Source organism: Pocillopora damicornis, chromosome 11, assembly GCF_964200805.1.
Source record: "Pocillopora damicornis chromosome 11, jaPocDami1.2, whole genome shotgun sequence".
NCBI classification, from domain to species: domain Eukaryota; kingdom Metazoa; phylum Cnidaria; class Anthozoa; order Scleractinia; family Pocilloporidae; genus Pocillopora; species Pocillopora damicornis.
In genome coordinates this window covers 4,304,010-4,327,703 of record NC_142680.1, presented here as the reverse complement: position 1 = coordinate 4,327,703, position 23,694 = coordinate 4,304,010, and the positions used below count along the sequence as shown (strand labels likewise).

The window sequence follows — 23,694 nt, the reverse complement described above, 5'->3', positions numbered from 1 at the left end:
TCAGGGGGAGATAAAAACAAGAGCAAATAAATACCTTTTGTTAGAAGTATTCCATAAACTTCCACTCTCAGAGCTTTAAAGGCACTATATGCCGTTGGCTTAAAACGGATAAACTTTGCATTTTCAAATTCCTGGAGATTGTTTTTTACGATGCCATTTTGATTTGAGTTTCCGCGAAAGACCTGTAGTTTATGATAAAAAATGTGAAATAATTGTGTCAAAATACTCTTAATAGTACTGCTTCATTGACTACTATTAAGTATCAGTTACTTCCACGTCTATAATAGCTATTGAAAGACCTAGTTACTATTGTTACAAAACTAACTCAAAAACACCGGTATCTGACCCTGTATACCATTTCTGGTGAATAGCCTAAGGGAGAGGTACAGTTCGAGAGAGATTACAATATGAGAACCACTGGTTGGACAAACACCGAAAAATAAGATTTTTCGAAAGCCCTTTCACACAATCATTTTATTTTCTTTGCTATAGATTACATACTTTATTAAACAACAAGACTGAGCCTTGACCAGGTACACACTTCTTTTACCTCCCTCCTCTTGACTCAAAAAATTGAGAGAGTGTTCTAGGACCTATATACTATTGGCTTTTTTGTAACTTACATGAATATTCACATGACTTTTATATAAACTTACCCTGTCTGCATTGTTTTCTTGGTAGGTAACCATAGTGGTACCATCCACTGATAACTGAATCTCGTAGTTTTTTGTCCACTCATTGATACCATTAGCTCCTTGGGTAGCAACAGCACAGATAACATACTCATACAGAAGGTCAATTTGGAGGTAGTCGGAAGGATTGGAATTAGTCCTGGGTGCCCAACCCCGCTTATTTTCATTTAGTCGACCATAAGAGGGTAAATACTTATTATTAAAATGCGATGAGGCAGAGAAGCTGCTGTCTGGAATTGTACCACCACTGGCCACACCAATGGCCTCCATTTCACAAGCTGCAAGGTAATTATTTAGAATCAGCCTTCATAGTGCCATGCAAATTGTAATCATATTAGGTCTGCGGTCTTATGCATGCGTCGTGGGACGTGTAAGCATAAGACATGTTCGTTTACCAAATAAATTATAAGTTGAGACCACGATGAGGCTCCATGTATCTTTATAGATCTGTAGACCAACTCTCACCTCAACTCAGTTGGTATTTTTACCCGATACTTTAAAGCCATTAATTTGTATTATTAACTTTACAAAAAGAACAATAGATCTATAGGTTAAAGTACCAAACAATAGCTTCAAATTAAGTCTTTTTCTATCAGCTGTTCTCATTTCACATGCTTTGAAAAACTTGCTTAAAGATTAAAAGAGTATCTTAGACTACCCTACAATGTGATAACAATACTGGTACCACGATAATAGCAGACATGCAAAAAATGCATCGAAGCTTCAAACTCACTTGGGTTTTTTTTCACTCCAAATACCTCTGTCCTCATACACACCCCAGCCTGGTGCGTTCGTGGCCGGAATCGCAGTTGTTTTGCTAACACTCCATAAACAACATGCTTCTTTTCTGAGTTCCTGTCATCATTTCCTCTCAGAAACTTTGAACCAAAAAATATTCACAAGTCATCAATAGTGTTTTTCTCAAATTAAGAACGTAGCAGATATAAGAATACAAATAGTTTAAATACTATTAAGATCAACAATTCTTAGGACAAGACTTATTTTACCTGTAAGATATTCTATATTGTCAGACTTTACAATACATGTTCTATTGGCATATAACTAGCTGTAGCAGCTATGCTTCAGAGTCTATTTCCAATTTACCTTGGATTTTCCACTTTCCTTATAGTCTGTCCAAGTTATCCCATTTGTGGAAAATTGTAATGTGTAATTCTTCACCCACTGATCTGCATGAGAATTCCCTTGAGTGGACACAGCACAGATGATATAAATTGCCTGTAGATCAATCTGTAGATATGGATTAGTGTCGCTTGTTCGTGCACACCATGATGATCCAGATGTGTAGTTCAGTCGACCATTTATGGCTGGTGTGCTGGCACTTTGTTCAGAAGAAGCAGTTATATCACTATTTGGAATTGTTCCACCTCCCATTCCAAGGTCAAAATCAACACAAGCCCCTATAGAAGCAAAATTTACATTTGCATTATGACATATTCACAATTATAATTGTAACAGGGATAAAGGGTTGGATGTAAAAGGGACGCGCAAGCCTTGATTCTCTCTAATGGGTACCTCTAGTTAAAAGTCCAGATATTTAACAAGTGGCTAATGGTGCATATTTAACGAGCTGCAAAGCGTGGAAGAAAAACAAACTCGTTTTTTAGAGTCTGGTGAAAAATGATCCAAATGTTCCTCAATGTACAATACATTAATAGAGTGATTGTATAATGATAAAGCTCTATCTGGCTTGCTGGTATGTCGACTAATAATGTCCTTGACTGAGGGTTTCTACTCATAATTACTCATTTGCCCTCCAAGCTTCGCTACTTTGCCAAATATTTATTTTCCGGACAATATCTCAGCTACAGACATACCAACCGCCTGAAGGTTTATTTATTAACTAACTTGACACAGGAAAACAGGGTTTCTAACCCTTCCTTAGATGAAAGATAAGTTGAATTTTTGGGTAAATGCACAATTTCAGCGCTCACCTGAAGCAAGAGGAAGAAATACAGCGTGAACAACTACACGGAAACAAAGCTCGAGATTAAACTGCGTCATGTTTTGATTGAGTGTGTCACGGTATGTGGTCACGATTGTTCTGCTTGACCAACCTTTTGTAACAGAAAGCTCATGCAACAAAACATGTCTGTTTCCTCGCCACTCAAGCTCGTATTTGCATAATTTGTGGCGTTATCGCTAAGACATGTAAATCTGGAGCTTTCAATCAGTTTATGCTTATTTCTAAATAATGCATTTTGCTGTTTGCAATATTTTTATAGTTATCACATAAGTGTGTCTTGGTTTGTCGTTCAGATTGAATTTCACCCTTTGATGCTATGGATGTGGCAGTAATAGTTAAATCAATGGGATTTTTAGAATTTTCATGTACGATCTAGTTGATTTCATCTACAGTGAAAACATTTTTATTCCAGCTGAAGTATGTAAGTTTGAGGTTTTAGTAAATCATTGCTGTTTTGCAACTTTCAACCCAAACTCTATTTAAAGTATTTCAAAGAACTGTATTTCTTTAACGAAAGGCCCGTGTGCTTATTTAAAAATTGTAAAGGAACTCTGCAAGCACATGGAGGTAAACATAACTGGAACGGAAAAGAATCTACTCTCCTGTCCTGATGCAGCGGTAGTTGAAGCCTAAAACGTTATAGATAAAGTGGCAATAGAAACAGGATTTCCTTGTATCCCTACTAGTAATTGAAGAAAGTGAGATAGGGGGTCGCTAATTCGGGAGAAGACACTTATCAAAGAGTGGGCGCTTATTCGAAAAAGTGCAGAAACTGTAAATAGGTATTTTGCGACGCCAGTCAGTCAATGCAGTGGTAGCTATTCGCTTTCTGTCCGACGCTCGATATTTTATCGCCACGGTCGCTTGAGAAACGGAAATGAATAATGATTGTTTCATAGGGAAATACTGGAAAAGGCAGACAATTTCAATTATCTGTTTGCTCTCCTTAAGCTGTAATGTAAGCATAATGTATTATTAATATTTTCGCAAGATTGGAAAAGACACGTTTCTGAGGCAGACATGGAATCAGTCAATGCCTGAGGCATGCGTAGAAGTTTAGTTGACGACGGTCGCAATAAATATGTTCGACGACAAAATCTCAGTTAAATGACTTGTATTAGTATTACTTTTACTTTAAAACTTACCCTCTGCATGATTATCTACCAGGTTGTTCTATTAGCTTCAAAACCCAAGGTTTTCATGGATGAGAATGAATTCTTCGACAGAAAGGTTCTTGGCGTCGTTTTATTCAAGGGACTGTTTGAACTGAATGTCCACAAGTCGCTTGAACGTGCTTTAGCATTTAGTAAATGAAGCGAATCAACCCAAATTTATTCAACTGTTCGGTCACATTCCCAAACATGCTTTGGAAAGTATTGTTTTTAAAGAGAGCTTGGTATATCTGTCCCAAGATTAATAAACAATACTCTAATCTTTTTGGTTTTAATGCTGACTGCATAAGCGATTAAGTTGCGATGGTACGCGGAAGTCTTAAGCTCCAGCTCTCAAAACTGAAAGACACATCCCACCATTTCTGCTAAATGTAGTATTCAAATAAAAATAATCCTTTCGAGTAGATTTAATATGATATGGTACTCACCTGAAGCCAGAGGAAGAAATACAGCGAGAACAACTACACAGGAACAAAGCTCGAGATTAAACTGCCCCATGTTTCGATTGTGTCACGGTATGCGGTCACGCAAGATGTCTTTGTTTTCTTACTATTCAAGTGAAGGGTCAAGGGCCCTCTTCACTCAAACACGTTTACTCAGCACTCAATTTAACTACTCTTTAATTCGCACGTGAAGAAGAAGTAAATTCCTAAGGAACAGAAAAACGACAAAAAAGTACTAACATATAAGACGGGAAAAATAAATGTGAAGATACCACGAGACAAAAACTTTACCAAATGCTGAAGGAATGCACAAGACACAAAACACTCGTAGGAATGACGCAAAATATGACACACTGACGCAAAGTATGACACACCGCCAAAATGGGCGTGAAACATGAGATGTTGAGGGCTGCGTAATGTGCATAAAGTGCGAAAATAACTGTGTCGAGATGATACGTGGAAAAACCAAACGAATACGTGAAAATTAACGGGTGCGGAAATATAAGACCCATTTATGAGATATCAAAAAAAATTACACATTCGCCACAAAACCAAGCTTGTCCTTGTATAGTTTGTAGGAATATCGTCAATGCATGTAAATCTTATTTTTAAATCAGTTTATGTTAATTTCTAAACTATTATGCATTTAGTTCTTTAAAGTATTTATAGTTGTTACGGAAGCTCGAGTGTCGGTTTTTTCATCAGTTTGGATTTCACCCCTCGATGATGCTATGGACGTAGCAGTAATAATTTAATAACTGGGTTTTTTAGATTTCCAAGTACGTTTTGTAACACGACCAAAGTAAAGCGCGCGCTCTGATTGGTCAATTTAGTGCCTACTATTTGCCCATGGGAGTTTGCCGTGACTTGAAGAATACAACGACTAGTTATCGCGCGCTCGTTTTAACTACACGAACATTTTTGGTTCAATAAAAAGATAACTCTTTTGCTACAATGTGCCAATATATGCGTTATTAACGAAGCTGAATATTGGTTATTGGCCGAGTTCCTTTTTTTTCTTTTGCATTTTACGGACCGAGATAATACTGTTATCTTATAAAGCTTGAGTCAGAATGTACGCATTACGTTGTCTGTAATCCTGATAAATAAAGATCGAAAGAAAATATGAACATTAAGTTAAGCAACGCGAGCTTACCAATACGAAAAGAATAACAACACCGCAATCCAAGAAGGGAAAATCTAAATGAGTATCTGCTCCGAAATTAGCAGAATTAGCAGAAAATAACCACCAGCTGAAGAAGCCCGTGATTGTTAAACAAATTCTCCTTGTCAGCACTTTAGGAAATTTATAGAGAGCAGTATGGAGAATATGCCCACCGATGTTAGGGTGGAAAGGGTTAAACAATTCAAAAGTACACTCTATCGTCGACTCTAAGTTACTCTATCGTGAGACACGAACAACGTTCATCTCCCATTTTCTTCAATTTGGAAATAGGCTGACTTAGAAATATCTTCAAGAGACTAGAGTAAAAATTTTATATTCAGCTATCTACAAATATCTAACAATAATATTCTGTTAGCTAACCTTTTTCAATTTCTTCAAAGGAAGAATACAAACCAGATTTGTTTTACGATTTAGAAGAATCTACTATGTATAAGAACATAATAAACGGTTCAAAAAATGTAATTTTCCTTAAAAGTTAAAATATAAGTAACAACTTCCATTACATTTTTACATTTTGCTCTCTTTTTATATCTACTGGCTCTTAAACGAGTTTGCAGATTCAGTAATTTAACTTTAATTCTGGTTCAGAACTCACTTTAACTCGAATTGAAATTTTCATGCTGCCACTGGGATATGCAATTGCAGATTAAATCTCACTTGATAGCATGGATTCCCTATAATTATACAGATATGCGTAAAATACGAGAAAGATTAATATAATTAATTTCGAATCGACCAAATAAAAGTCTTTGCCAGCCGAGGAAGCTCTTACAGCCGCACTGCTGTAAATTGGCTGATAAACTGCCTTGACCAGAAACCGATTGTAGTCATGTCTGTTCTTAAGGAAATTATTTGGGGATTATCATATTTCCTCATACACTTCTTCATTTTGTTTCCCGCCAATTTCTTTCTGAAGCACCATATTGTAATATTCGGGGTTCATGGGTACTTCTTGTAGCGACTGATACTCAGTTGGAACATGAGACTGTTTATGGTTCGGGAGCCTGGCTTTGAGTTCCATATACGTATTTGGGTCTGAAGCTTGTTTATCATTCGACTGTCGATCAGGTGAAGATTTGACGCCGTGAAAGTCAACCTTTTCTTTACCCTGTATCCTTTCACTGGGAACAGCTCGTCTCCGCTGCCACATCAGCCCACAAATTATGATGAGCAACACAACCACAGCACAAGACAATGCGATTACACTAGCAAGGAAGATGCTTCGTGGTATACCTTGCGAAGGAAAACCAACGACTTTAGAACCAACCATCAAACACTGAGAACATAGTTTAGTTGTTGTTGTTGTTTTTTTTAAGTGATTTCACGCTGAGGAATACGAAGTTTCTTTTAACCCCGAAACCTAAATACTTTAACAAACGTTCTCGTCTTTAGGTCGTTCTTCATTCTCTCCCATAATTTTCTTATTCTTTCTTCATTCAAAATTCGTCCTTCAGAGACTTTGAGCGATTAGGACAACAACAGGAGAAACACAGAAATATTTTAGCCTTGAGCCCCCTCAACAATGGTATATATAGCTCTTTTTTTCTTTAGTTACAGCCTAACAGGCCAATTTTGATATATGGTATGATCTACCTGCATTGCACACTATAATGTGAAGAAATGAAGAAAGAAAATGTAACTTCACACAGAACAACGTCGGCGCATGAAACCACCAAAAAATATTGCTTTTGATACATAAATGATTATACAAAATAACGGTAATTAGAAGCCCCAAAACTCCTAACTGGACTTCATAGTTCTGGGCTTTCCAAAATTTTTCAAAGGAAAACATTTAAGAATGTTCGAATATTTAAGAGGAATATTTACCCTCATCATCTTGATCATCTTTAGGAGAAAGCAGAGTAATTGTATACTCTGTTGATCCAAGGCTGTTTGTAGCGTGACACACATACTCCCCATAATCTTGTCTATCCCGTGGCGTGACGATGATACTGTTATTCATCAACTTGATGTTATCACTAGTTGGAACCTGGCCATCTTTCGTCCAAGAGTAGTTAAATGGGATATAACTTGATGCTTGACATGAGAGAAAACACGGAGTTTGCTTTTCACAAATTACTTCAGAAGGGGAAAGCTCTTCCATAATTCTGGGTGGCACTGTGTGGAAAGAGTAAAAATTGTATTGAGACTAGAAGAAATTTTGACAAAATCATGCTCATGCAAAACGGGGAAGGGTATAACAAACATATGGGGACACTACCATGATGTACGTTTGGTTTGCACTTTGAGTGGTCGTTTGCCTTGTTGTTACTGGTAATTTTTAAAATTCTATTTTAACATTCAAGTCCAATAGCTATTGAATGACCTGTAAATAAGAGGCTAGAGTACGTTTTATACGAGTTGCTATGGTAATCATCGTGGTGTTCAGCATAACCATACTTGGTCATTAACTTTGGTAAAGGTTGGCAAATTTTCTGACGTATTGTTAAAAATAATACACCTACTCTTCCACATATCTACCTCACAGAAGAAATGATTAAGCAATTGTTATGTAATTTTTAATGTAATTGTAAATCAGTTTCTACGTACCAGCAACAATTAGTACCGTAGATGTACGGCTCTCTCCAAACAAGTACATTGCTTTACATTCATAAACGCCACTGTCACCAGGGACAACATCTTGTATAATAAGTATCTTGCCGCTGTTCTTGAACTGAGCGCGAGGTATACTGGTAAGTCCATCTTTGGTCCAGGTAACAGAAGCCTCAAGGTCACCACTAACATCACAAGTCAACACCACCAGTTCGCCAACTGCTGTAATGGTTCTTTCAGGAAGATCATTGACGTGAGGTTTATCTGAGATTTGATAAAAATGGATTATTTATTCCTTAACAAAGCTCAGGACAAAAAGTAGCATGCTGGCTTTGCAGCCTCTCTTCTCAGCTAAACAATAACATAAAAAGCTCCTTAGTTGATGGCCAACTTCAAAAAAAAACAAACCAACCAAATCAGCATTTAAGTCTTTCATTATTAAACAAATCAAAGGTTACATCAAATTAGGTTCAAGTGTGCTCACTGGGTGCTTAACGTCTCCGAATATCTGAATAAGAAAAACATATGAAGGGAATAAAACAAAACAAGACAACAAAACACAAATAGTATCACCTGGAAGGAACAACACCTTTGATATCGATGTCTACGAAGTAAGGCTGCACTTACACAGTGTGCAAAATAGAACCACAAAAAAATTAGCCATTCATATGCAACCATGTGGTGCGCTTGAGTATGGCATTACAAGCTTGCTAAAAACTGTTAGTAAAACTTTCGCTAAGACCAAAAAGCTAGTAACAACAGCAGGATGATGATTTAGGAGGGAAAAGCTCCTGAGATATCTGAATACATACCATTAATGAATGGATGGGTCAGTTTTATTAATCAGTTTTTACATTGGACGAGTAGAACTTCCCTTTCGATGATAGAAATATCGTTATCGCAACTTTGTCACAATAATGAAATGTATCTTTTAGATCTCAAGCAGCCCAGTTGCAAACATTCGTGGGCAGTCCCAGGTTGCTTTGCAATGCTTGATTTCAAGTTTTCTTTGGTGGCTTTGCAGCGATTCTCTTCAAGCCTTCCTCGGCCCTATCAATTAATTTTTTTTTCCTCGACTATTCATGGAGAATTTTGTGGGATTCATCTTCTTTTGTTTGTCAGACCTTTTCTAAACGCTGTCTTGAGCCTCTGTAGTGTTGTAGCTATCATCTCCAAACATTCCCGAACAGTTTTCAAGTACAATCATGCTCTTGTCTTAAGAGTTTACTGTCACCGTTCTAGCGGTTCTGTTAAAGCTTGCATAGGCGGCCATCAAATTTTTGTCTGCAAACAAGGGTTCCTGGGTACCATGAAAAGTTCAGGGCCATGCTTTGTCCTAGGCTTACATGACTTCCATGTAGTCTTACGGTCCGCTAAGAAAGACATCGGCCTAGAGTAAGGGTTCATGGCCGTTTTCTAGGGATTTGACCGCTCTAAGAGCCCTATTTCATCTAAGGCTTGCCTCCGACACATTGTTATTCCCTAGAAATCCCTAGCACTTGTTTTCCATTATTTTAAGCAAAGCAGCCATTAAACTCAGAACTTAAATAAGTATTCTTAATTGGCCATACAGAGAGAATATACTTTTGATCTCATCACAAACCAAATACGCAGCTTTCAAAATGTCACTTTCCGTTCCTTTCCATTTTCCTTCAAGTGCATGGGATCTTAAAAGAGGCATAAAGTTTGTATAAAGGCAAAGTTTTTTAACTTCTCAATGCCTAAAAACATTTCAGCACAGAATCTGTGGGCTAAACATGTATAACTAACCCTACAACACCCCGAATACTATAAACCACAAAACGCCATCTTGGTTACTGCAAATGTAAAATTAAACAATAACAATAAAGATTAAACATCTTTTTCAAATTCTTACCACGTTTCATGGTTCTCACCACCACTACAGGAGAACTCCTTGGTCCATCACCAACTGAAGTAAAAGCCAATACTTCAAATTCATATTCGGTGTAAATATCAAGCCCAGCGACATCTCTACTTAATACTGTTCCATTGTTCATGGTCAAGGTGGTTGCTAGTCCAGCAGAGCCTCTCTTTTTGTAAAACAATTTGAATCCTATAATTATTCCATTTCTGGAGTCTGCTGGTGGTAACTGCCAGGATGCTGTGATAATTGTAGAAGTAACTGCAGTCGCACTGAAACTCCTCGGGGCTTGTGATGGAGCTGCAATTAAAAAACTGTAGCACTTAATGCCTTATTGGTCTTGTTAGTTGTTACTACCAAACAATGAAGCCTATGAAAAATTACCTCGCTCCTAACCTGTAACTTTACAGCTCAGTTGGTAGCAACACCCATCTAGTATCTGGTGGAAGTGGGTTCAAATCCCATCGATGCCTGAATCAGTAACAAGCTTCTTTGCTGCAATTGCTTGAAATTACAGCTGACCTGGGAGGATCATTTCTTTCCTTGATGCTATCCGCAGTTCTTATTAATTTATTTATAAAAGTCGTGTTAATCTTTCACTCTCACTTATCACATACCATCTTCTTTTGTTCTCTCCACCTCAACAGCGCTCTTCGGTCCATCACCATCAGCAGTGAAGGCCAACATTTGAAATTCGTACTCTGTGTACTTATCAAGCCCGGTGACATTTCTACTTAATGTCGATCCACTGTTTATAGTCAGAGTTGTTGCTGACCCCACAGAACCTTTCTTTCTATAGAACAGTTTAAACCCTGTAATGTTTCTTCCATGTCTGGCAAAAACTGGTGGCAACTGCCAGGAAGCTGTGATGCTGGTAGAAGAGCTTGCAGTTAACTTGAAGGCTGCCGGAGGTTGTGATGGAACTGAAATAAACAACAGCAGTTGCTTGTTGTAATTTTTAGTTCATAAAAGGAGAGAAATGATTCTGTTGCAATGGAAACCCACTGGGCTCCAGAATCTACAATGTACAATGCTACAATCACATCAGACACTGTTTCATATCAAGCACGAATAATAATCAAAGCAAAACTTTGTTTTCAATTTAACAGAAAGAGAACCTGAAGGATCTGAGCAGAATATATTCAAGAATTTTAAAACGATATTTAAGTCTTTTAAAAAAACCTAAATTTATTGATTTTCAAATTCTCTCATCTCTTATGGTCAGCTATAGAGTTGTTTTTAAAAAAATTTTCACCTGACCAATTACAAGGCTCTATCAATATTGGATAGTTTATAACTCCTCGTTAGCTAGCTCTGCACGATTACCTAGGCTTGTCTTCCACAAATAATTTGAATAATATGACTTCATTTTTGTCTCAGGGGGAGATAAAAACAAGAGCAAATAAATACCTTTTGTTACAAGTATTCCATAAACTTCCACTCTCAGCGTCTTCCATCCGTTATATGTTGTTGGTTGAAAGCGGATGTACTTTGCACTTGCAAATTCCTGTAGACTGTTTTTTACAATGCCATTTTGGTTTGAATTTCCGGGAAAGACCTGGAGTTTTTCGTAAAAAATTTGAAATCATTATTTCAAAATGTTCTTAATACTATTACTTCACAGACCGCGCTTAAATATCAGCTATCTACATATCTCTAATGGCTATGGAAAGACTGTTTTTTACGATGCCATTTCGATTTGAGTTTCCGAGAAAGACCTGTAGTTTGTGGTACAAAATGTGAAATAATTGTGTCAAAATATTCTTGATAATACTGCTTCATTGACCACTATTAAGTATCAGTTACGTACACGTCTATAATAGCTATTGAAAGACCTAGTCACTATTGTTACAAAACTAACTCAAAAACACCGGTATCTGACCCTGTATACCATTTCTGGTGAATAGCCTAAGGGAGAGGTACATGTAGTTCGAGAGAGCTTACAATATGAAAACCACTGGTTGGACAAACACCGAAAAATAAGATTTTTCGAAAGCCCTTTCACACAATATTTTTATTTTCTTTGCTATAGACTACATACTTTATTAAACAACAAGACTGAGCCTTGACCAGGTACACACTTCTTTTACCTCCCTCCTCTTGACTCAAAAAATTGAGAGAGTGTTCTAGGACCTATATACTATTGGCTTTTTTGTAACTTACATGAATATTCACATGACTTTTATATAAACTTACCCTGTCTGCATTGTTTTCTTGGTAGGTAACCATAGTGGTACCATCCACTGATAACTGAATCTCGTAGTTTTTTGTCCACTCATTGATACCATTAGCTCCTTGGGTAGCAACAGCACAGATAACATACTCATACAGAAGGTCAATTTGGAGGTAGTCGGAAGGATTGGAATTAGTCCTGGGTGCCCAACCCCGCTTATTTTCATTTAGTCGACCATAAGAGGGTAAATACTTATTATTAAAATGCGATGAGGCAGAGAAGCTGCTGTCTGGAATTGTACCACCACTGGCCACACCAATGGCCTCCATTTCACAAGCTGCAAGGTAATTATTTAGAATCAGCCTTCATAGTGCTATGCAAATTGTAATCATATTAGGTCTGCGGTCTTATGCATGCGTCTTGGGACGTGTAAGCAAAAGACATGTTCGTTTACCAAATAAAATATAAGTTGAGACCTCGATGAGGCTCCATGAATCTTTATACAAATCATGTTTAATAATTCAAGTGATCAGACAAATAACGTGTACATGATCTGTAGACCAACTCTCATTTCAACTCAGTTTGTATTTTTACCCTATACTTTAAAGCCATTAATTTGCATTATTCACTTCAAAAAAAATGCACTTGATCTACAAATTAAAGATTACAAGATTTTTAAAGGTTCATAATGACGTTTTGAGTACCAAACAATAAATTCAAACTCTATCAACTAGTCTCCTTTTACATGCCTTGAAAAACTCGTGTAACGATTAAAAGAGTATCTTAGACTACTCTCACAATATGGCAGAAATAATGATAACATGATAATAGCAGACATGCAAAAATACATTAAAGTTTCACACTCACTTGGGCTTTTTTTCACTCCAAAAACCTCTGTTCTCATACACACCCCACCCTGGTGTGTTCGTGGCAGGAATCGCAGATATCTTGTTAGCACTCGATAAACAACATGCTTCACTTCTGAGTTCCTGTCATCATTTCCTCTCAGAAACTTGACGCCAACAAATAGTCACATGCCATCAATAACATTTTTAACAAATTAAGAACGTAGTAGGTATATGAATACAAATAGTGTAAATGCTATTGAGATCAAAAATTCTCAGGACGAGACATCATTTTACCTGTAATATATTCCACATTGTTAGAATTTACAAGCATGTTCTATTGGAATATAACTAACTGTGACCACGTCCTATTTCCTATATACCTTGATTTGTCCACCTTCCTTGTAGTCTGTCCAAGTTGTCCCATCTGTAGATAATTGCAGTGTGAAATTCTTCACCCACTGATCTGCTTGAGAATTCCCTTGAGTGGACACAGCACAGATGATATGAAGTGTTTGTAGATCAATCTGTAGATATGGGTTTTTGTCACTTGCTCTTGCACACCATGATGATCCTGATGTGTAGTTCAGGCGACTATTCCTGGCTGGTGTGCTGGCACTTTGTTCAGAATAAGCAATTATATTACTATCTGGAATTGTTCCACTACCCATTCCAAGGTCAAAATCAGCACAAGCCCCTGTAGAAACAAAATCTACATTTGCACAACAACATATTCATAATAATTATTGTAACATGGATAATGGGTTGGATGTAAAAGGACGTGGAAGCCTTGACCCTCTATATAGGGTACCTCTAATAAAAGGTACATGTCACAGATAGCCAACAACTGTTCACCGAAATGACAGTGGCTAACGTGCACATTTACCAAGTCGCAAACGAGGAAGAAAAACGAACTCGCTTCATAGAGTCTGGTGAGAGTGACGTTAAAAACTGATCTCAAATGCTGTCCAATGTACAATACAATAATTAATGGAGGGATTATGTAATAGTAAACATCCATCTGGCCTGCTGGTATGTCGGCTAATAATGTCCTTGGCTGAGGGTTTCTACTCACAATTTCTCATTTGCCTTCCAAGCTTCGCTAATTTGCCAAATATTCATTTTTCGGACCACATCTCAGCTACAGACATACCAACCGCCTGAAGAGGTTTCTTCACTAAATAACTTGACACAGGGAAACAGGGTTTTTAACCCTTCCTTTGTTAAGAGGGAAGTTGACTTTTTGGGTAAAGTTACAGTTTCTGAGGTGTAGGGTAGGAATGTACAGGCTGATCGAAATGCAACGGCAGAGTTAACTGGAATTAGCATAATCCATAATATAATCCATAATTTATTATGCGTACATTACCTTGATGAAAGAAACAATGGCAAACATTCGATTAAAAACATTAGACTATTAAATATTAAACTATCTCCGTCTTAGAATAGTGAAAGGTTAAACTGAAATTGTTCCATTTGTGCGCCTAAAATCACCGAGAACATAGTATAAGTAGCATGATTTCCTTAAGTGGTTTATTTTGACACTGATAAAAAGTTTCCAAAATATACATAATGGTTTCGGACTCTCTGTCTATTTGCTGAATGATATAAAGTTTAAAGATTATATTTGAAACTATCTCTGTCTTAGAAAAATGAACTGAAATCGTTCCATTTAACTGTATACCTAAAATAACCGAGCACATGGTATAGGTAGCATAATTACTTAGGGCTTAAGGCTTAACCGGCCTTCTGTAACAGAAAGGTCATCCGACAGTACATGTCTGTTTCCTCGCCACTCAAGCTCGTATTTTCATAATTTGTAGCATCATCGCTAATACATGTAAATCTGTGGCTTTCAATCAGCTTATGCATTTAGTTCTTTGCAGTATTATTATAGTTGTCACGGAAGTGTGTGTTGTTTTGTTTGTCAGCTTGGATTTCACCCTTTGATGCTTTGGATGTGGCAGTGGTACTTAAATCATCGGGATTTTTACAATTTTCAAGTACGATCTAGTTGGTGTCATCTTACAAAGAAAACATTTTTTTTTCCAGCTGAGGTATGCAAGTTTGAGGTTTTAGTAATCCATCACTTTTTTTGCAACATTCAACCCAAACTATATCTACAGTATTTCAAAGTACCGTATTTCCTTAACGCTTAAACTTTTAACGGCTTACAGCAAGTTGCGAAAAGGCTTACTGTGATTTGCGAAACGAAACGAAACGAAAATCTGTAACTTACAAAATGGAAATATGCTAATGATTTGCAAAATATAAATTCCTATTTTGCAAATTATAAGCATATTTCCATTTCGCAAATTACAGATTTCTAGAAATACGTTGTCTATGAATAACTCGAACGCGTGACACGACACCTACGTGACCGGAAATGCACATAGAAAGTGTCGCAGCATGTTTCTAGATGAGATATCATATTTGATAGGAAAATGTAACCGACCCAAGCTCTTTCATTTTCTTGAGTCTCAGCAAATCATTAGCATATTTCCATTTCGCAAATTACAGATTTCTAGAATATTTTGCGAAGCCGGTCAGTCAATGCAGTGGTAGCTATTCGCTTTCTGTCCGACACTCGATGTTTTATCGCCACAGACGCATGTCGTCAACTACATGGAAAACTAGGCGAGAGGCAGCCATGAGCGTGACTCGCGGGGGCAGAAGCAAATGGCCTCGCGCGCGTGTAAATCACGCACCTTGCTCGCTTGAGAAACGCAAATAAATACTGATTGATTCACCGCGATTTCAGTTTCAAATTGAGTTTTCTCTCCTAGAGCTAGTATGTAAGCATAATGTATTGATTTTTGTCCGCGAGATTAGAAAACACATGTTTCTGAGGTAGACATGGAATCAATGAATGCTTAAAGCATGCTTAGAAGTTTAGTTAATGACGATCGTAATCAATATTTTTGACGACAAAAGCACAGTTAAATGACTTGTATTATTATTACATTTAAACTTACCCTCGGTATGATTCTCTACCAGGTTGTTCCCTTAGCTTCAAAACCCAAGTTTGTCAAGGATGAGAATTAACTTTTTTGTCAGAAAGATACCTGGCATCCTTTTACCTCAGGGACTGTTTGGACTGAATGTTCAAATGTTGCTTGAACGTACATTAGCATTTAGTAAATGAAGCGAACAAATCCAAATTTGTTCCATTGTTTGGTCACATTCCCAAACATGCTTTGGAAAGGATTGTTTTGAAAGAGAGCTTGGCATCTATCTAAAGATTTATAAACAATACTTTATTCTACAACCGCGACGGAACCCGAAGCAGCTCTCTAATCTTTTTGGTATTGATGCTGTCGGCATTCGCGATTAAGTTGCGATAGCAGGCGGAACTCGAAAAATTGAAAGATGTAACCCACCAATTCCGTTAGATGTAGTATTCAAATAAAAATAAACCTTTCGAGTAGATTTGATATGATATGGTGCTCACCTGAAGCCAGAGGAAGAAATACAACGAGAACAACTACACAAGAACAAAGTTCGAGATTAAACTGCGCCATGTTTCGATTGTGTGTCACGGTATGCGGTCACGCAAGATGTCTTTGTTTTCTTACTATTCAAGTGAAGGGTCAAGGGCCCTCTTCACACAAACGCGCTTACTCAGAATTCAATTTAACTACTCTTTACTTCGCACGTGAAGAAGAAGTTAATTCCTAAGGAACAGAAAAAGGACTTTCGCAAAAAAGTACTAATATACAAGACGGGAAAAATAAATGCGAAGATACCACGAGACAAAAACGTTTAAAAATGCTATAGGAATTCACGAGACACGAAACACTCGTGGGAAATGGGTTTACATCGACGCAAAATTAGACACGCTATTAAAAGGGACGTGAAACATGATGCACAAAGGGGGGCGTAATTTGCATAAAGTGTGAAAATAATGGTGGAGAATAAGTGTAAATTAACGGGTGCGGAAATATAAGACCTATTTGTGAGAAATCAAAAAAATAAGAACACATTCGCCACAACAATAAGCTTGTCTTTGTATAATTTGTAGGAATATCGTCATTACATGTCAATATGTAGTTTTCAATCAGTTTATGTTAATTTCTTAATAATGATACATTTAGTTCTTTACAGTATTTATAGTTATTATGGAAGAGTGTGTGTCGGTTTTTTTCGTCAGTTTGAATTTCACCCTTTGATGATGCTAACAGTTCGGGCCATAACCATTTCTGGATATCGGTTTCGAGCTTTGTGATCGGGTGAGATCAAAACCAAAACAAAGCAAATTTGGCCGAGAGGTGCTGGAAACAATAAGAAGCTGATTTGTTTTTTTTTTTTTTTTTTTTTGTGGCGGCCATGTTGTAATGCGGTAGTAAGGTGAAACAAAATTCGCTAATAAGGACTGGACGTAAGATACCATTAAAAATATTCGTTTATTTCAAACATTCAACATGCATGTCCTCGACATTCTCGCATTCTGGAAGAGTAAAGCGGATTCTTTCTAGCATAAATTCTTTGTAACGCTGTGGTCCTTCCACCAAGAGCGTCACAGGAATAAAAGCTCCTCCGCCAGCCTGTTTGTATCCGGAGAACTTCTGGGTAGAGCTTGGCCTCGATGTTACTGTCCGTTCTCCGTTGATTCCCTATTTTGGGTTCCAAGAAAACCAATTAAATAAGGTTGAACCAAATAACGCGCACTGATAACAATTGGGACGAGTGAGGTGTGAGATCGCGGAATCGGGACAATTTCATTTCTCTCCATTATAGGTCGAGGAAAGACAATATCTTGCTTCTTTCCGATTTTTAAATAGACATTATCAATTTCAGTCCATCAAGCCTTTACGAAAAAGTAACAGTAAAGCAAGGAAACAGTAACTTACCCTTCAATTCCTGGTTATTTTGCCACATCGAAGCAAAGCATGCAGCTGTATGTTTAGAAAGTACTGAACCGTGCCGATCTGCTGCCCTTTGACATCTCCTAAAGTGTATGTCTTTCTCTGCGATTTGCTGAAAATCTGGACTTCTCGTAGAGCCTCTGGAATGCGTTCCATTTCTCGTGGAAGAAGACAAGCCAGTGCATGCGAGTCATACGTGTCGTCGTCTTCACTTTGAATAACAAGCAGTGTTCCACGTGGAGCTTTGATCTTGAAATTATGATACCTGGAAAATAAACGCCAATAAATACATGAGTGGGATAAAATAAAATCAAGTAGTCACATTCTATATTAAGACGAATACACATGATCGAATTCAATGCAAGAGAATCATACAAGGTATTTTGCGCGCTATTGATCGATTCGCGGGAGAATCTAGGTCTCAGAACACTAAAAATTCGGTCCTACAGCTTTTAGTCAGCAATAATATGTCCTTTACAATTACCCTTTGATTTGAACACCCTGTGTAGAAAGTTTGTTTAGGTAATCACTGCAAAATGTGAAAGCACGAGCGGTGTTTCTAAACGAGTTTCACAATTACAGACAAGTACCTTGTGGTTTTAGACGAAAATTTCACTCTCATCAGTTCGTGTAGTTAAACTCTAACCTTTGTTTCCGGAATGCTGTAATAGAGACACTTCGGCAAGGCTTTCCACCAATGTGATTTCTTTATTTTCATCTTCATGCCGCTCTTATCGCACATTTCCCGGATACGATACCTAAAGATGTGAGAGCTCAGTGAACGAATACCTCTTTGTTTTATGTTTGCTCGAAGGAGAACTTACTCGCTGGATAATCACATCTATGTGTTAGATCCGTGGTTTCCTGAAATTATTTTTTAGTGTGCATTCGCCTTGGCTGAATGAATCTCTCTGATGTCAAGATCGACAATGATTCGAAATTTCATCCAGAGCTCCGATTTAAAAGATTCTTTGTTTGTAGCACTGACCCAGGTCCGTGGCAGATTTGTGCCACAAAGACGACAAAATGTCTCGAGATACTGAATGTGTTCATCCATGCTGTTGGCTTGATCTGAAATTCACAATGTAGGATTATAAAGGTCCGATAAATAATTGTCCTTTTACTTTAAATTGGTCGGCCACAACGTATGGTTAAAATTTATGGTTTGCACGATACTCCGATGGATCTGAACAAAGGAATCAGTCTGGTAGTTTGCACACTAACAGACTTTTAACATTCGTGCACTCGAGCAAAAACCTCGTGCACTCGATTGGAATTTTGACAAATTGGAAGCAAATTTATTCTAGTTTTTTAAAATATTTTTTTAGGAATAAAAAATGTTGCATACCTGAAAACCTCAACTAAATAGAGGTTATTCCTCGATCGAGCCCTTCGCAACATGGACCTCCACCCGACTATTCATCTGAATTTTTCCTTCTCGTCATCGCAACCACCATCAGTTCTTTGCTTGTGTAATTGCTTGTCTTTTGTAATTTTGCAAGGTTTCATGGGATATGGGTAGGGAACTAAGTCGCTAGGGCTCGAATAAAGTAACGAGTAAGTTTCCTCGATGTCCCACTACGACATCAATGCTGGTGACGTCATCAAGTATCCAGAAATGGTTATGGCCCGGACTGGCTAAGGATGTAGCAATGATAATTTAATCATTGGGTTTCTCAGAATTTCCAAGTACGTTTTGAAACATGACCAACATAAAGCGCGCGCTCTGATTGGTCAATTCAGTGTCTACTACTCGTCCATGGGAGGTCACTGTGATTTGAAGAATGCAACGACTAGTTATCGCACGCTCGTTTTAACTACACAAACACTTTTGGTTCAATAAAAAGTGAACTATTTCGCTACAATGTGTCAATATATGCGTTATTGACGAAGCTGCCTGGATATGGGCCGAGTTCCTTTTTTTCTTTTACATTTTTATGGACCGAGACAATACTGTTATCTAATGGAGCTTGAGTCAGAATATACGCATTACGTTGTCTGTAATCCTGATAAATAAAAATAAGAAGAAAATACGAACGTCAAGTAAAGCAATGTGAGTATATCAATATGAAAAGAATAACAACATCGCAACTCGAGAAGGAAGATGGAAATGAATTTTGCTTTGATATTAAACAAATTAAAAAATACACTACACGAATAGTTGGCTACGAAAGCTTCCTAAACCTGAAAGAGCTGAGTCCTTTCTGATCAACTCCTTGGAATTACAGAGTATGTTATAAAAAGAAATAATTTCGTAAAAACTTTTTATTCCACTATCTACAACTATTCTATTGCTTATTAACAGCTGAGTATGTACCTATATGTTATTGCATTATAAAAAATCTTTCCAAGCTTTTTTTCAATTTGTAAATAGGCTATGACTTAGAAATATCTTCAAGAGACTAGAGTGTAAATTTTCTATTCAGTTATCTACAAATATCCAACAATAATATTCTGTTAGCTAACAGTTTTCAATTTCTTCAAAGGAAGAGAACAAACCAATAAATTTGTTCTACGATTTAGAAGAATCTACTATGTATATAAAATCATTACAAATGTAATCCTCCTTTAAAGATAAAATATAAGGAACAACTTCCATTACATTTTTACGTTTTGCTCCATTTTTACGTCTAATGGCTCTTTAACGTGTTTGCAAATTCGCTATTTCAACTTCAATTCTGGTTCAGAACTCATTTTAACTTGAATTGAAATTTTCATGCAATTGTAGATTAAATCTCACTTGATAACAAAGATTCCTTATAATTATACAGATATGCGTAAAATATGAGAAAGATTAATATAATTACTTTCGAATCGACCAAATTAAAAGTTGTTGCTAGCTGAGGAAGCTCTTACAGCCTTACTGGCGTAAATTGGCTGATGAACTTCCTTGATCAGAAACCAATTGTAGTCATGTCTGTTCTTGAGAAAATTATTTGGGGATTATCATATTTCCTTATATACTTCTTCATTTTGTTTCCCGCCATTTTCTTTGTGAAGCACCATATTGTAATATTCGGGGTTCTTGGGTATTTTCTGTAGCGAACGATACTCAGTTGGAACATTAGACTGTTCATGGTTCGAGGGCCTGGCTTTGAGTTCCAAATACGTATTTGGGTCTAAAGCTTGTTCATAATTTGACTGTCGATCTGGTGAAGATTTGACTCCGTCAAAGTCAACTTTTCCTTTACCCTGTATCCTTCCGCTGGGAACAGCTCGATAAATTGTCACAGACACATGGCGTAAACCAAAAAGGGCACCGGTGCGAGGCAAACTACGAGCGTGAATCCCGGGGGCATAAGTTCCCCTGCCGCGGGCGTGCGCCCGTGTGAATCGCGCACCGTGCTCGCTTGAGAAACACAAACAAACATATTTGTGTATGCTTTCAGAAAGCCCAAATGTAAGCAAAATGGATAAATGTTTGTCGGGAAGATTAGAAAAGACTCGTTTCCGAGGCAGACATGAAACCAGTGAGACCTAGCGTGCTTAAAAAGTTAAAAAAAAAATTTTAATATTAAGATGAATATTTTTGACAATATCTTAGATAATTACCTGTATTTGTATTATACTGAAACTTACCCTCGGTATGATTCTCTACAAGGTTGTTCCATTAGCTTCGAAACCCAAGTTTGTCAAGGATGAGAATGAATTTTTTGTCAGAGAGATTCATGGCGCCCTTTTACCTCGAAGGACTGTTTGGACTGAATGTTCACAAGTTGTTTTACGTATCAGAATTTAGTAAATGAAGCAATCAACCCAAATTTATTCAATTGTTTGGTCGCATTCCGCAACCTGCTTTGGAAAGTATTATTTATTTATACCATTAATACACAATAAACTCTTCTACAATCCTGACAGAGTATTTTGAGCGTTGAACACATATTTGAAATGTAAACGTGTCTGTAGGAATTTTCCAACGCAATCGTTTTCACTCAGACGATGAGAATCACGAGTATTTTCCTGGGAGATATTTCAACTATGGAAAATTTGAAACAATATGTAGAAGAGCTGGTTCTACCAACCAGAGTAGGAAATTACATTTTTACGAAATCTTTTACACCCTAAAATCAGTAATTATATTTTCCATATTGTTCTTTACACAATTCTTACATTGCTGACAAAAAAAGTTGCTGAACAATCAGTTAGCGATTATTTCCTTTAGTCACAAGAGCTTGATTTTTGTTGTAGTGGAGATACCGTAGGAGGAGAAATCAGATGTTTGTCATTCTTCAGGGCTAAAGGGCTACTCCTCAATGACCAATGACCACCTTTCTCAAGACTAAGTAAGGACAATGTTTTTCCCCGCTGTTGTGCCTAGTTTTTCGTTGATCTCCTTTCCACTTTGTTCTCTTTTGTCCAGTGATAGTAACGTTAAAAATAATCTTAATTGCTGCCTAAAGTACAGTACGAGAATTAATGGGGGGATTATAAAATAAATTAACCTCTTCTTGCTTGCTGGCTTATCGGCTGTTAATGTCCTTAGCTGAGAAATCATTTTCAAAATCTCACATTTGCCCTCCAAGCTTCGCTTATTACTCATTATTCAGATATTATCAGCCGACGCTTGAACGGATTTACTCACTAAATAACCTGCCAAATAAAATTTAGAGAACTGGCAGCTGGAGTGCTTTCCAAGAGTGCTTTAACCTGAAATTGAAGCAAATGTTGCCACCCGATAGCTTCAATGAAAATGGCTTCAGATTCTCTGTCTATTTAATTAATAATGAAAAGTTTAAATTGACTTTCGTAAATTTTTTTCCCTAAATGAGCTAGTTACATATGCATAAAAATTTTAAGATTTCCCGTTTGCTCTAAGATGATCTTTTTACAACAAGTATAAAACCTGGGGTAGCTAATCTTTTTGGAATTGATTCTGTCGACATTAGCGATTAAGTTGCGATGGTACGCGGAAGTCCTCTCCAAACTGAAAGATATATCCAATCAATTCCGATGATAGTAGTAATAAAAGTCAAATTACACCTTACGAGTAGATTTCAAATGATATAGTGCTCGCCTGAAGCCAGAGGAAGAAGTACAGCGAGAAAAGCTACGCGGAAACAAAGCTTGAGAACAAACTGCGCCATGTTTCAATTGAATTGTCACAGTAAACGATCACGATTGTTTTGCGTAATTGACCGGCCATTTGAATAGAGAGCTCATTGCACAAAAAGATGTCTTTGTTTTCTCACTATCCAAGTGAGGGGGCAAGGGTCCACTTCACTCAAACACGTTTACTCTGCATTCAATTTAACTACTCTTTAAGACGCTCGTGAAGAAGATATGATAGCTGGATATTGGATATTGGCCGAGTTCTTTTTCTTTTTCGCATTTTTATGGACCGAGACGAAGTTGAGGTCTATCGATGAAAATGGTAAGAAAAAAAATGAGACTAATACGAGGCAAACATCCAACCACCATGACTGAACAAGCTTAGTCAATAACGGTTTTATTATAAAGCAAAGAAATTTCGCTTTATCAAGAATCAAGTATAATTGGTTTATTTCAAGAGCCGGGAAAGAAAGTTTGACTTTTTTCTGCCACTATTTGCGACTTCATCCCTGATATTGTCCAAGAATTACGAACTTTATAAGTTTGCGCGAGATCAAAGCGGGAAATCCCGATCGGACAAGAGGGACCCATCTTTCCCGCTCGGGTAACCAATCAGAACACTTCGCTTAAAAATATCATTTCCTTTTTTCGAGGTCGTTTTATCGACAAAACTCATCTCTTAGCTGTTCATTCTATTCACCTAGAATATCACACCAGGAATTTCCTATGCGGACGTATCGGAAAACTGACTTCCGTTCTATCTATCACAAATAACTATGGGGAGTTGACATATTCCGCAGCTAAGACCCAGGGCCCCTTCTCTGCCACTTTATTTCCATTTGGTTTAATG

General features: G+C 37.3%; 1 protein-coding gene and 1 long non-coding RNA gene across 3 annotated transcripts in view; both read right to left on the bottom strand.

Moving 5' to 3' along the window:
• LOC149037099 (uncharacterized) overlaps nt 1–16,451 on the bottom strand; it is a 30,852-nt gene extending 14,401 nt beyond the window's left edge. The window contains exons 1-15 of the mRNA XM_089188397.1: nt 16,382–16,451; nt 13,314–13,627; nt 12,953–13,097; nt 12,109–12,422; nt 11,323–11,470; nt 10,530–10,835; nt 9,907–10,212; nt 8,028–8,294; nt 7,305–7,595; nt 6,356–6,710; nt 4,277–4,356; nt 1,797–2,110; nt 1,426–1,570; nt 657–970; nt 35–182 (exon numbers count right to left, since the gene is read on the bottom strand). Of these exons, the coding sequence (XP_089044523.1) occupies nt 35–182; nt 657–970; nt 1,426–1,570; nt 1,797–2,110; nt 4,277–4,356; nt 6,356–6,710; nt 7,305–7,595; nt 8,028–8,294; nt 9,907–10,212; nt 10,530–10,835; nt 11,323–11,470; nt 12,109–12,422; nt 12,953–13,097; nt 13,314–13,627; nt 16,382–16,451 (3,517 nt within the window). The remainder of the gene's footprint in view (nt 1–34; nt 183–656; nt 971–1,425; nt 1,571–1,796; nt 2,111–4,276; nt 4,357–6,355; nt 6,711–7,304; nt 7,596–8,027; nt 8,295–9,906; nt 10,213–10,529; nt 10,836–11,322; nt 11,471–12,108; nt 12,423–12,952; nt 13,098–13,313; nt 13,628–16,381) is intronic.
• A 1,472-nt stretch (nt 16,452–17,923) lies between these two features.
• LOC149037098 (uncharacterized) lies at nt 17,924–19,238 on the bottom strand. 2 transcript variants are annotated; one of them, XR_016180966.1, is made up of 3 exons: nt 19,144–19,238; nt 18,442–18,553; nt 17,924–18,060 (listed from the first exon to the last, which is right to left on the bottom strand). It is a non-coding gene; the product is annotated as an uncharacterized LOC149037098 (long non-coding RNA). The 2 variants fall into 2 exon arrangements; XR_016180965.1 differs by lacking the exon at nt 19,144–19,238 and adding an exon at nt 18,784–18,951.
• Between the last annotated feature and the right edge of the window lie 4,456 nt (nt 19,239–23,694).